This window comes from Mauremys reevesii, linkage group 1 (assembly GCF_016161935.1).
Source record: "Mauremys reevesii isolate NIE-2019 linkage group 1, ASM1616193v1, whole genome shotgun sequence".
NCBI classification, from domain to species: domain Eukaryota; kingdom Metazoa; phylum Chordata; order Testudines; family Geoemydidae; genus Mauremys; species Mauremys reevesii.
The window spans coordinates 181,952,610-181,967,089 of record NC_052623.1 but is presented as its reverse complement, the minus strand read 5'-3'; the positions used below and the strand labels follow the sequence as shown (position 1 = coordinate 181,967,089).

At 41.1% G+C, this 14,480-nt stretch overlaps 1 protein-coding gene across 17 annotated transcripts in view; it reads right to left on the bottom strand.

Moving 5' to 3' along the window:
* Positions 1-14,480, bottom strand: part of ROBO2 (roundabout guidance receptor 2) — a 620,357-nt gene that overhangs the window by 59,332 nt on the left and 546,545 nt on the right. For 12 of the 17 annotated variants that reach the window (XM_039529411.1, XM_039529456.1, XM_039529508.1 and 9 more), the window contains one exon: positions 1,540-1,582. In XM_039529411.1, coding sequence (XP_039385345.1) covers positions 1,540-1,582 — 43 coding nt within the window. Of the gene's footprint in view, positions 1-1,539; positions 1,583-13,550; positions 13,578-14,480 lie in introns of all 17 variants that reach the window. The other 5 variants (XM_039529402.1, XM_039529445.1, XM_039529500.1 and 2 more) reach the window with 1 other exon arrangement.

Below are 14,480 nucleotides of genomic sequence, written 5' to 3'. Positions count from 1 at the left end.
CTGAAGCAGGATGAAAAAAAAAAGGAAATGAACATGAAAATATGTCTGTCAGACAACTCTGGACAAGATTATGATCGAAGAGATTGTATCATTTTTCTCCTGCCACAGTATGTAATAAACAGTTTAGGAGACTTCAATATATTTCAAATTAAAATTGTGTAGGCTTTCATGATTTAAAGACCTTCAGCAGTTAATTAAGGCTATATACAAAATAACTTTGGCAGTTGAAATGGAACTAGGCATCAGTCGTGATTCTGCCAGAATCCAAATGAACTCTGTTGTCTGTCTGAAACAGGGAGTAGGCTGTATCACTGAAGGATTCTAAACAAGGGTTGAATGATAAATTGCCACTTCAAGGGAACAATCACTCAAAATGACTGCTCTGTATCAGCCATTTCCAGGACTTTGGGCTACTATTTCTTCACTCCTTGAATCCCAAATGTACATCTGTCATCTATAGGCTGGTAGCTTTTTCTTTGAGTACTCTTGTATAGTTTAGAGGCAAATAGGTTTGAGTTGGATTAATGGAAAGTTCACAACAGTATTTTTATCTGTGACTACAGCATGCTTTCATAATTTTGTAATATTTAACTTCGAGAGCTGTTGTGTGACTTGGATATCTCAAATAGGGAAGGGAACTTTGGCCATAAGAAACTGTGCACTCACTAAGCACAGGATAAATAATGTGGCCCTATCCTGAAATTCAGCATAGCAAATGTGGCCAGCGCTTTGTGTTTTGCAAGGAAAATCAATCTCTTAACATGAAAAGCACAGTTCTGAAGGTTTTCCGGATTATTAGCACACTTATGAGGAAGAAGCAACATTTATAATCATTGTAGTTTTTCTGATAGACCCCTTCTGGTACAATCCCTAAGAGAAACATGGGTTTCTATGGAAACGGCAATAAGAAGATCCAGCAGTTTTCTTGCCACATCCACTAGCTCTCATTAGGTCTAATCTCTTTTTTGCTAAAATATTGATTAAATGGGAGATTGGAAGTTATTACCATGGCCTAATTACAATCTCCATATTGGCAAAGAGAAAATAGATGAGGATATATGGGTTTGTTATCAGCTTTTATCAATTTCAATTGAGTAGCCAAACTTGTGGAATCCAGTCCCATCAATCTACAACCTATTTATCATCCATGAATCATTTATTTTGTGATCGATTATGTGTAATTGTTCACTCACAGCAATTTAGTGTGAGCCAATAAGGAGTCTTAAACAACAGCAACTTCATTTGCTAATGTCTAATTAATGCAATAAACATCCTGGTAACAAATGAACACATTCCTTGTGATATTTACTACTAATTTCTTCTTGGGCATCTGGGAGATATGAAACATCTGGACTTGATTCCTCTAAAGTGTCCAACAGATAGATCATTAAACCTCATGGTAAGCCATTTAATTCCTCCTAGACTTGTCAGTCTTATAAATAATCTTTTATTATAATAGTCTTTTATCTATAGAAAAGTTCAAGTTCCTAATCAAAAAGAAAATAGGATGGAAATAGATCTTTTTAACAACAAACCTACCTTCCATTGCTCATTAGTCCTCCATCTCCTCTTTGAAAAGTGACTGGGATTTAAAAAAAAAAAAAAAAAAAACAAGAGAGGAAAATAAAATCAGTTAGTAATAATTAGTAATAAAAAAAATCAGAGTTTTCATCACGCAAGACTAAGACCTCTGGGCATCATAACAAAATATAATGCAGCAGTTACAAGAAAGAGAAACATGCCACATTGAGAGCTTCCACTGGACAGATTTAAATCAATCTGCCCTGTAGCCTGTAAGCCAAAATTGCAGGATGGCTAAAGAATCTTGAATTTACTATGGGTCCTCTGACATGACTATGTTGTGTGAGACTACATCAGGTGATGAAATTGTGTTTTCCTGGCATGTTTCTGCTTCAGTATATAATGACATTATACCGGAATGTTAATGACTTCAGTGTCATGATGCAGCAGCATAATGCCACCACACAAATATTTTGTCCCATAGGATAAATGCAAAGAGGTGGCAGTCCTGCTAGAATTATAGTGGAGGAAAAACAAGTATAAATCCTATCTCACTTCCCTCACATATACAAGATAAAAACATCACACACACAAACGCAAATACATCAACATTACATGGGGGAAAATCCCTTCAGTCTTTCCCTGAAGTATATGAATCATGTTAGAAATCCATAAATAGATCCTTGACAGAAAAGTCCCTGCCTCCATCATATATTCACAGGGGTATATTTCAGGATGGCCCACCATTTCTCAGATCCTGCGTTCAAACGTAGGTCAATATAGGTGGTCCTATATTGTGGTCCTATGTTATTAATTCTTTTATATACTAATTCTCACGGGATGGGCTCCACCTAAGTAGGGAAGGAAGTAGAATTCTAGGAGGGAGGCTGGCTCATCTGATTAAAAGAGCTTTAAACTAGACATTGGAGGGAGATGGTTGGGAGAGGTCCAGGTACTCTCCACGCCAAATTTATACGTTGAGAGTGAGAACAACAGTATAGCAACAGATATAGCCAGAGGGGGACGGTTAGGTATAAGGAAGAGGGGGGGGACGGATACTAGACCGACAGGTCATACTGGTAGTACTGTGTCCCTACCAAGTTGGGTGAAAAGGGTGAGAGGAGCCAAACAGCAAAAATTAGGATGTTTGTTCACCAATGTGAGAAGCTTAGGTAACAAAATGGAGGAACTAGAGCTCCTGGTCCGAGAATTGAAACCGGATAGCGTAGGAATAACCGAAACATGGTGCAACGGTAGCCATGACTGGAGTACAGGTATGGAAGGGTATGTGCTGTTTAGGAAAGACCGATACAAAGGTAAAGGTGGGGGAGTAGCATTGTATGTCAATAATGAGGTGAAAAGTAACGAAATAACTAGCAATGCAATGGATAATACGGAGTCTGTTTGGGCAATGGTCACATTGGGGAAGAAAACTACTAAAGCGTCCCCTGGGATAGTGATTGGGGTGTGCTATAGACCGCCGGGTTCTAGCCTGGATATGGATAGAGAGCTCTTTAATGTTTTTAAGGAGGTAAATACTAATAGAAACTGTATGATCATGGGAGATTTTAACTTCCCGGATATAGATTGGGAAACAAATGCTAGTAATAATAATAGGGCTCAGCTTTTCCTCGATGTGATAGCTGATGAATTCCTTCATCAAGTAGTTGCTGAACCGACGAGGGGGGATGCCATTTTAGATCTGATTTTGGTAAGTAACGAGGACCTTGTTGAGGAAATAGTTGTAGGGGACAACCTTGGCTCGAGTGATCATGAGCTAATTCGTTTCAAAATAAATGGAAGGATAAACAAAATTGCATCTGAGACTAAGGTTTACGATTTCAAAAGGGCTAACTTTACTAAATTGAGGCGACTAGTTAGGGAAGTGGATTGGACTAACATATTTAGGGATCTAAAGGCGGATGACGCCTGGGGTTATTTCAGGTTGAAGTTGCAGGAGGTGTCAGAGGCATGTATCCCGAGAAAGGGAAAACGGTTCGTAGGTAGCAGTTTTAGACCGAGCTGGATGAGCAAGCGTCTTAGAGGAGTGATTAAGAAAAAACAGAAAGCGTACAAGGAATGGAAAATGGGAGGGATCAGCAAAGAAACCTACCTTATTGAGGTCAGAGGGTGTAGGGAAGCAGTGAGAAAGGCAAAGAGCCGGGTGGAGATGGACCTAGCGAAGGGGATTAAAACCAATAGCAAAAGGTTTTTTAGCCATATAAATAGGAAGAAAACCAAGAAGGAAGAAGTGGGACCGCTTAAAACTTTAAACGGAGTGGAGATTAGGGATAATCTTGGCATGGCACAATATCTGAATGAATATTTTGCCTCGGTCTTTAATGAGGCTAATGAAGGGCTAAGGAATAGTGATAGAGGGACTGATGGGAATGAAGATATGGGGGTAGACATTACGGTATCTGAGGTGGAAGCCAAACTTGAACAGTTTAACGGAAGTAAGTCGGGGGGCCCGGATAATCTTCATCCTAGAATATTAAGGGAATTGGGGATTGAAATTGCAAGCCCGTTAGCGATGATTTTTAATAAATCTCTAAACTCGGGGGTTGTACCGTTTGACTGGAGATTAGCTAATATAGTTCCTATATTCAAGAAGGGGAAAAAAAGTGACCCGGGTAACTACAGGCCTGTTAGTTTAACATCTGTAGTATGCAAAGTCATGGAAAATCTTTTAAAGGAGAGAGTGGTTACGGACCTTGAGGCCGATGGCAACTGGGACAAATTACAGCATGGTTTTACGAAAGGTAGATCATGCCAAACCAACCTGATCTCCTTCTTTGAGAAAGTAACAGATTTTTTAGACAAGGGAAATGCAGTGGATCTAATATATCTTGATTTCAGTAAGGCGTTTGATACGGTACCGCATGAGGAATTACTGGTTAAATTGGAAAAGATGGGTATCGAAATGAAAATCCAGAGGTGGATAAGGAGCTTGTTAAAGGGGAGACTGCAGAGGGTCGTATTGAAGGGTGATCTGTCAGGTTGGAGGGGGGTTACCAGTGGAGTTCCTCAAGGTTCGGTTTTGGGTCCGATTTTATTCAATCTATTTATCGCTGACCTCGGAACCAAAAGTAGGAGTGGGCTGATAAAGTTTGCGGATGACACCAAGTTGGGAGGTATTGCCAATTTGGAAAAGGATCGGGATATCCTCCAGGGAGATTTGGATGACCTTGTAAACTGGAGTATTAGTAACAGGATGAAATACAATAGTGAGAAGTGAAAGGTTATGCATTTAGGGATGACTAACAAGAATTTTAGTTATAAGCTGGGGAACAAACCAGTTGGAAGTAATGGAGGAGGAGAAGGACCTAGGAGTCCTGGTTGATTGTAGGATGACTATGAGTAGGCAATGTGATGTGGCCGCTAAAAAAGCTAATGCGGTCTTGGGATGCATTAGGCGAGGTATTTCTAGTAGAGATAAGGAGGTGCTAGTCCCGTTATATAAGGCGTTGGTGAGACCTCATTTGGAGTATTGTGTGCAGTTTTGGTCTCCCATGTTTAAGAAGGATGAATTCAAACTGGAACGGGTACAAAGAAGGGTCACTAGAATGATCCGAGGAATGGAAAGCCTGTCGTATGAAAGGAGACTTGAGGAACTCGGTTTGTTTTCCTTAACCAAAAGAAGGATAAGAGGAGATATGATTGCACTCTTTAAATATATCAGAAGGATAAATACCAGGGAAGGAGAGGAATTATTTCAGCTCAGTGCTAATGTGGACACGAGGACAAACGGATATAAATTGTCAGTCAGGAAATTTAGGCTTGAAATTAGACGAAGGTTTCTAACCATCAGAGGAGTGCAATTCTGGAACAGCCTACTGAGGGAAACAGTGGGGGTGAAGGACCGCCATGACTTTAAGATTAAGCTAGATAAGTTTATGGAGGGGATGGTATGATAGGATAACAGGTTTAGTCAATAGGTCAATAACGTGCCACAATGGTAATTAGTACAAAGGGTCAATGATAGGATATTGTTAGCCTTTTTCCAGAGGGTCTGGCTGGAGAGTCTTGCCCGCATGCTCGGGGTTCAGCTGATCGCCATATTTGGGGTCGGGAAGGAATTTTCCTCCAGGGTAGATTGGCAGTGGCCCTGGAGGTTTTTCGCCTTCCTCCGAAGCATGGGGCGGGGTCGCTTGCTGGTGGATTATCTGCTACTAGAAGTCTTTAAATCATGATTTGGAGCATTCAACAGCAGAGTCAAGGGAGAGAATTATTTCAGGAGTGGGTGGATCGGCTTATGTGGCCTGCATCTTGCAGGAGGTCAGACTAGATGATCACAATGGTCCCTTCTGATCTTGAATTCTATGATTCTATGATTAATTCTAAGCCAACCTTTGCTGCACACTTGCTGAACAGCAAGTGCAATTAATGCACTGTAGAAATCACTAGGTATTAGGAAACAAGCCAATGAGCAGACCTGGTCCTTCAGTGACAATAATCTATTAATGATTTTCGGAGATCATTCCAATTAAAGTGCCCTACAGCAGACTATTTTAGTGGTCCGGCCTGGATCCTGAAGATCTTGGACAAAATCCACATCTATGAATGAAGATTGCAATTGCAGATGGAAAGAAGCTCCATGGTCAGCTTAGTTAAAAATAACCTCCAAATAGGGAATTCTGACCACCTTCCTGGGGTAGCCATCTTCATCAATAAATATACAGTCACCAAGGCATTTGCAAGGTTCTCCAGCTGTTACCCCCACCAACACAGAAATATCTTTCTTGTATCTAGGCTGACTTTAACCATCTCTGTCAGATACTGCACTCTCAGCCAGATAACAATACAGCACCAAGATGAAAATGCCATGATTAGCAAAGAAGTTGACATAAATCTGTATATCAGTAGCATACTTGTGATACTTCATATTTTGCCAGTTTATCAGTTCTCTAAGGGGCTTCGCAATACACATTTAACAAAATTTAATGGTGATAAAACTAACCCCTTTGGAATCTCATATGGAAGGGATTTGGGGGTTGATGATTAATTATCCATTACCACAGAATGGACTACTGTTTCTACTGGAAAGCCACTGTAATTCTTTTTCGCATCAGACTATTTAATAGCTGTATTTTGAAAGAGTTAATCTGAAACAATTAATGAAAAGAAAATCAAAAGTGTGGGAAGTATTAAATAAAAACCTGCTTACGAAAACACCACATGCTAAAAGCATTGCAGCTAATTAGCTCTCGATCTGACACTACTTTCCAGTTATGTTGCTTTTTAATGGACTATCAAGTGATCATATCACTCTTTGCTAAAAGTGATGCTAAAGAGCTGTGGATATCGTTTGTGAATATGCAAATAAATGGGTGCTGTCTGGCTATGTCTCAAAACATGTTGTTAAGAAATGTATCAGTAGAAGCTAATTTAATATTCTTTTTCTTCCCCATCCTCCATTTCTTCCGGCCATATTATCTCTGTCAAAGCAACAAAGATATAAACCCAGAAACAGACCCCTAATGTATTCAATAATGAACTTTATGAATTTGGTTTAGTATTTTATAGGGGACTTCCAGGATAACATAGTCTACAGTGAAACTAATTTCACACCTGAGATTAATATGTTTGTTTAGGCTACAGACTGATATTAACATTTTAATTTTAAAAGAAATAGTGTCACTCTGTGTGTGTGTGTGAGAGAGAAATTTTAAATATGACAAATGGGGAAAAATAATATTTTTGGTCACCTACATATTTATATCTGTAGGACTCCCTAGCATAGCTGGAGGGGGGAATACACAGGGAGAGCACACCAACAACTGTCCCCAGAGGTGCTCTATTTGCAGAGCCATGCCGTATGCAGGATACTTCTGAGCATGCTGGAGATCACATCATGAGAAGACGTGCTTCCTATACTATTTGTATTAAGCTGTTGTTGATCTCCTCGGGCCGGCAGTAGTCTGCTGGCACAGAAGACGGGTGGATGGCACCACTCTGCCCCACCTTTGGGGTCACTAGCATCTAGTGGTAACCCTGCCTTGTCCTTGTGCACAACCTCACTTTCTGACCATCCAATAAAAGCCTTGCGCTTTATGGGAGAGCTACAGCTAGGTATTGGCTGAAATAGAGAAACCCATCAGAGAGAAACAGCTATGGGCCAGGTTGTGGCTGGGCATGCGTAGGTTCATGTGGCTTGGAAAGAGGAGGCTCCTTATGCTTGCTTCCACTTTGCACACTGATGCAGGAATGGCTACAACCTTCCCATAATGTGGAACAAGCAAATACTACAGTCACTGTTCTTGTTCGACAGGCTTCGTCTGATCAGCTAAACTCTCCAATCCAAGGTTGTAGATCTTTTTTTGAAACCAGAGGACATTACTGGCAGATCACAAAATCATTTTGTATTTCTGATCCCCTCCAAAAAAGGGCTACCTCAGATTTGCAGGAGCATATCCATTTCTCTAAGAGTTAACGAGAAGAAGGAAAAAGCAGCTAACGGCACGAAAGACACGGTCACGCTGCCAAAATAAGCACTTTGTTTATCACTCCTGTCATATGTTTTGTCAGCATTTTTGCCTGCAGTTTGATTTCTGAAATTACAAAACAGGTCTAAATGCTGGAAAGAGAGCATATTTAATGCAACACAGTCTTGTAGATGTCAATGTAAAATAAAATGCCCAGACAAGCTGGTTTTATTCAGGCTGTCTCCATTTCAAATCAATGCTGAACAGTCTCAAGGGGCAATGGGGGAGGAGGAAGAGGAGGGTCTCTCTAGCTCTAACCCAACCCATCTTCTCTTGCCTTTTATCACTGAGAAAGCATGAAAGGTCTTTCAGCATTATCCGTATCTGATATATGTCCATAGAATGGCTGAAGTCCTGCATTAGGTGCCAGGAGGAGATTGGCTTTTAAAAGAAGATGGGGGGAAAACAAGAATAGTGATTTCTAAGGGATTCTCACCAGACTATACTGCAAGAGCTGCAAAAATGCAGAGTATACTCCAAAGTGCATTTAAACTATATACAATGTAAAGAAATTATACAGTATATATTTGTATGAAGAGTATATGTTAAAAGAGCTTTTGCATGTTTTTTTAAATATATAAAGAAGTACCTATGCTTTTTACTAATATTATCTGACAAGGTTAAACCTAATCTTCATGCCTGCTAGAACTGGAAAAATACAAATATATAGTAAGTTGACATTTTGAGGCAAGAAGCTTCAGAAAGATTTCTATGTGCCTATCTCTAATAGGCCACATTTTCCTGCCACAAATGAAAACTTTAATGTTGCCAGCCAAGTCTCATTCCTTTTCCTGATAAGCTGTTCCTCAAATATGAATGTGGATTAATCCTCTTTTAATAAGCATTAACTCAGAACAGATAATCAGTGTATAAAAATTCCATCAACTCTTCTGCCTGCCTTTGGATGATTGTGTCAAATAATTTATACTCCTCTAACAATTTTACGAATTATGCATGAAACATTTAGAATGCCATGATTTCCTGTTTTTAATTTGTTTATATTTATTAAGTTTCAAAAAATCTTTAATCCCTTAGGGCACTAGTCACTAAATAAGCTTACCTACTCATAACTGAACATACACATTTACTTTCCTTGCATGGCTGATGGCCTATGCATTCTTTGAAAAACCTTGAGTATTCAAGTGAGTGGTTATTGGCACACCATTGAGTCAGAGGACACATGAAAGATACATGGATATATGGAGTCTCTCTTGTTTCTGCACAGGAGCTATGTGAATTTACTGTACAGAAACCTGCGTAGAAATGTGATGACACATTTGTAACTTTCCCTGCTAAATGAATCAATTCTGTTCCAGAATTGTAATGGATGGGAGTGAAAGAACTTGCATACTGTACTAGAAGGGATACCTGTTTTGAGCCAGCTCTCTTTCTTTGTGCCATGTGCAAACCTGTGTTGCATGTTTGTATCTGGGGAATGTGAGTAGAGGGTGAACATGAAAAACAGGAAACTAGTGAATAACTCAGTTTCAGTGTGCATAGCAGCAATTTTGCTCTTCTAGAGGGTGTCAAATGTGCACAGACATGTCAGGCCAAATTGTCCTCTACAATCTGCACTGCCAATTGCTAAATAAGGAATAAATCATGCATTTGTGGTGCTGACAGACTTCTGTGTCCAGCTTTTGCTTTGCTGATACACTGCCATCTTCCAAGAATATATATTTAACCCACTGGTTCCAGTTATGTCACTACTGCTTCCCAGCTAGTGGAGTCACTTATTTCACTCACATGGTAGACACTCATATCTTTAGTGCTTTAAGTCTCAGGTTCAGTCCCTGCTGATGAATCATGCAGGGGTAGGGTGGCAGGGGTGTTATTACAAGAGATGGCCTGTGAACCTGAAGGCTACATACATATTACAGATGTTCCACTGTAAATAACCAGAAACCATGTATGAGGTCATATTATTTGTGAATATGTGAAAATGTTCACAAATCCAGAAAGTTACCTAAGTTTTAGCCCAACAGATTAATCTTCCCCAGCCCAGCTATGTAGCAGCAGCATTTCATTTGCTATTTATTATTTTTCTGATTAAAATATTTCAGTGATTCAGTCACGCAGGAGAAACAATACCTTTCTGGTGGCCAATCACACAACATAAATAGCAAATAGTCCAAGTGAACAATTCACAAACTTCCCATACTCAGAAAATTATCAGTCCAAATATTTAGCAAATATTTTCAAATAACAAATACATGCCATTTAAAAAAATCAGTGACAATTTGTGAATAATTTGCAAATAGAGTTGGAAAACAAAAAAAGATTGTCACAAACAAAATTAAAAATGTTCTTCCTTCTTTTCTTTGTTTTTTTCAAAACTTTCCAACCAGTTCGGTTTATGAAGCAAAGCAAAAATCAAAATTTATCACAAATTTACATAATGAACAGTTTGACCAGTACTATTACATATTCAGATATTCATGTTTTATGTATTCATGAAGGAAGCAGATGTTTGGCCTGAGCAAAAATGTGCTTCTTTCACAAACAAATATATTAGGATAAATTCACCTCCAATGTAACTTCACTGAAATTCACCTCTGATGAAGGTGAATTTGGTCCTAAGCCTGTCTAAAAATGTAGGCCTGGAATCTATTTTAGCATACATGGGTTACAACTGACTATGGAAGGAACAACCTATAGACTTCTCAGATCTGTACAAACTGGCTAAGTGAAAATTTCACCGGTTAAGTGAAAATGTAAACATTTTGTGACTGTAGATCATATAACCAACTCCAAATTCATGCTGTCAGGAACATGATTTGAGACTCTTCTTGGGGAACTCAGAGCCTGGACATAAATCAGTAGATTTTGCTAATCTCCAAATGCACTTTTGTGCTAATTGTGACAGTTTCTGAAGACCATGGGTCAGATTTTGATCTTTGTTCCCCCAGTGTAAATGGACTTCATTGAAGTAACTCTGGATTTACTCATTATGAGGGAGATTAGCATCTAGCCCAATGTGTTCAGAACATACATGAATTAAGTTACTGATATACAGTAGTATGTGATTAGGGTTCAAAGCATTCACGTTGTGCCGCCCAATGAAATGAGAAAAGCATTAGAGTCTGTGGTTACTGTCTGTCAAACTGTGCCATGCCTTACTCTTATCTAAACAAACATGCCAATAGTGCTGTTTTGGCTAAGCCATTCATGAGTTTTCAACCCTTCTCTTTGGGTACAGTTGTTCCTAATAACGATATAAGGACTGTGTGGGCAGGTGGTATCCAGAGCCGGCTCCAGGCACCAGCCTAGCAAGCTGGTGCTTGGGGTGGCAGATTCCAGGGGGTGGCATTCTGTCCAAATCTTTTTTTTTTTTTGCACTTTGCTGCCCCTGCAGGTTTTTTTCTTTTTGGTTTGCTGCTCCTGCTGCCCTGTAGGGGGTGGTGGCACGGAGGAGGGGAGCTAATAATAATTGGAGATATACCAATCTCCTAGAGCTGGAAGGGACCTTGAAAGGTCATTGAGTCCAGCCCCCTGCCTTCACTAGCAGGACCAATTTTTGCTCCAGATCCCTAAGTGGCCCCCTCAAGGATTGAACTCACAACCCTGGGTTTAGCAGGCCAATGCTCAAACCACTGAGCTATCCCTCCCCCCACTGAGCTAGCTTCTGGGAGCAGTGCCAGGTCTGCAGCAAGCCCAGCACGCAGCCCGCGTCCTTCCCTGCCTGCCCCCGGAGTGGCGGGGAGCCCTCCCAGCAGGCGGCCAGCAGGAGGGGGTCACATGGCAGTGCCCTGCGTAAGGAAGCCCTGGCCGCCCCCTTCGCTCCTCCCCCATCCCCACTAGCTGGGGTGTGCACACCACTGCCCGGGGGCTGCAGGGCTGGGAGCCCCCCTGCATCTGCGCTCCCGCCACCCTACAAGTATTATTTTTTTCTTTTTGGTTTTTTGTTTTTTCTTCCCTTCGCTGCTCCGGCCAGCAGGTTTGTTTCACGCCCCCCCTCCTTTGTCACTCCGACCGGCCAGCAGGTTCCCTGCCCCCCTTTGCTGCTCCGGCTGGTAGGTTGGTTTCCCGCCCCCGCCCCCTTTGCTGCTCCGGCCCCGCGCAGGTATTTTTTTTTTTTGCTTGGGGCAGCAAAAAAGCCAGAGCCGGCCCTGGTGGTATCACCTCCTCCCCTTTCTTGTCACACCTCTCAGCAGCCAGCTGTGCCCTCCTGCTGAGCTGCATACAACTCCAGAGATGGCTGAAAGGTAGACAGGGCTGGAGAGAAGCAGCAAGAAAGGAGGAGTGGAAAGTTCCAATGAGCAGCAGGGAGAGGAGTTAACTGTACAGGGAGTGCAGAGAATGAGCATAATGTGAGCAATGGAGAAAGAGGGGGACCCATTAGCACAAGGTAAAAGGAGGAGGAATTATGGTAGGATAAGCAGAAGCACCATTTTAAAGGTCTGTTTTCAAGTAAGCCAGGAGTCTGGGGCTGTCGGAGGATTCTGGGTACATCTTGGTGAGTTTTTATTGCAACTTTTTGAGGAGAAAATAACCTAAAATTCCCTGAGAGGCATGCACAGCTTACTAGTAGCTGGGAGACCAGTGGCCCACTAACCTCCAACTTATTTGGAAAAATATCCCTTGTCAAAATTCTTGGCATTTGGCAGGTATGACTGAGAGGTGTACTACATGCCACAAAATGTTGCACACTTATACTGGAAAACATTGAAATATATTGGCCACGTACACTGTAGTGCATGGAGATAATGTAAGAATTTTTGGGATTGTGACACTCATGCTTAGATATGAGAATTGAGGTCAATTATTTGTATTAATTATTACAATTAACTGGATACACTGTATCTCTTGACCATACATATGTTGGCAAAGCTGTTTGCAACCTGCTGTTTCAGCCACAGTTCGTTTATTCTTCACACAACTTTAATCACACTCATGATAATGGCCTACCGTATGTTACGCCTTGTAAAAAAATGATAACATGAAGTTGGTTGTGGATTGGACAGGCAGAACAAAGGCAAATGCTTCAATTAATAAAAAGCTTTAAAATGCCTTAAAGACCTACCTAGTGTATCAATGTGTGTGTATGGGTTAATCACTGGCTAGGTTTGAAATAAGTGCAGATCTGAAAACCCCATGCAGAGGCAGATTCATGTAAAGTGAAGAGTGGAATCTGGGATAAGTTCTGCTTCTCTGGCCAGGTGCAGAGGCCTTCAAATTTGCAAGTTAAATACAGGAATCCTCAAGAGCAAAATTTGGCCCTTTGTGACTAATGCCTGCCTATCGTAGTTATGTTAGTTCAAGCATTGCCCTGAAAATTACCTTTCAAAATTGCATAATTTAGAAGGGTTGGATGAGTAAGAAGAATGCAGAATTATAATGAAAGAGAAGTTAATTGTGGTAGATTGTAGCCTTCTTCTGAAATCACTAGCAGAGTCAATACCACATTATTATAACAGATGGGGAATGGGAGTGTTTCTCCTTGCACTTGGTTTTAATTCTGTATACCTGCTATGATTATAAACACTTATGCTAATGGTTGCAGTGACATGTTGGTGAGGTAAGAGACAGACTAATGGACAGTACCTGCAGGGGTGAAGGTGAAGGACTGAACTGCAAAACAAGAAAGCAAACACATCGTGAGTTACAGACCCTGATAACAAGCACTGATTGCAGGGCACAAGGTTCCCTTGGAATTCACTCATCTCTAATTTAAAATCATATGCAGGTTATAACAATTGAGCTTTAAGCACTAGTCAGCCAGCAGCCAATGAGAAATAAAGGTTGAAGAAAGGTGAATAGCGAATTTTGAGAATTACATTTGATGGAAGTTAGTTCTAAGGTGGGCATGCTATCCTCCTTATCATAAATAGTAGGATGAGTCCTGAAACATGATGTCGTACGAGCTTTCATTGTTAGGAGCATACAGCATTTCACAATTCTGATAATGGTCATTCTGTGTCACGATGCAATGTTCACATAACGTTTAGGTGCTGCAGATGTCATGAGAAAGAATGAGCTACATTAGACAACAGCCTATGGTAGTCAATTTAAGCTGCATTTGAGCAGGGTTGAACTAGATGACCTCCTGAGGTCCCTTCCAACCCTGACATTCTATGACTGCTCACAAAAATGTGCCATGCCAACTCACAAAGACATAGACCAAAATCCCGTCTCTGGAAAAATGAGGCTTAGTATGCATTTAGTTAATGCATTTGAAGTACATGGAAAGGTATGACACCTCCATAAGGAAATGAGACTGCTAAAATCCTCATGTGTTCATGGCCTGCTCTGGTATTTTTGCCGCCCCAAGCAAAATAAAAACAACTTGTGGGGCGGCCGGAGCCAGGGTGCAAACTTTCGGCTAGCGGGACTCCCTGCGCTGCAGACATGCCCTGGGCAGTGAAGTGCGCGACCCGGCTAGCAGAGGGGAGGAGGAGGGAGTGGGGGGCAGCCAGGGTTTCCTTCAGCCAGGGCGCTCACCACTTGGCCCCTCCCACCACGCTGCCTGCCGGG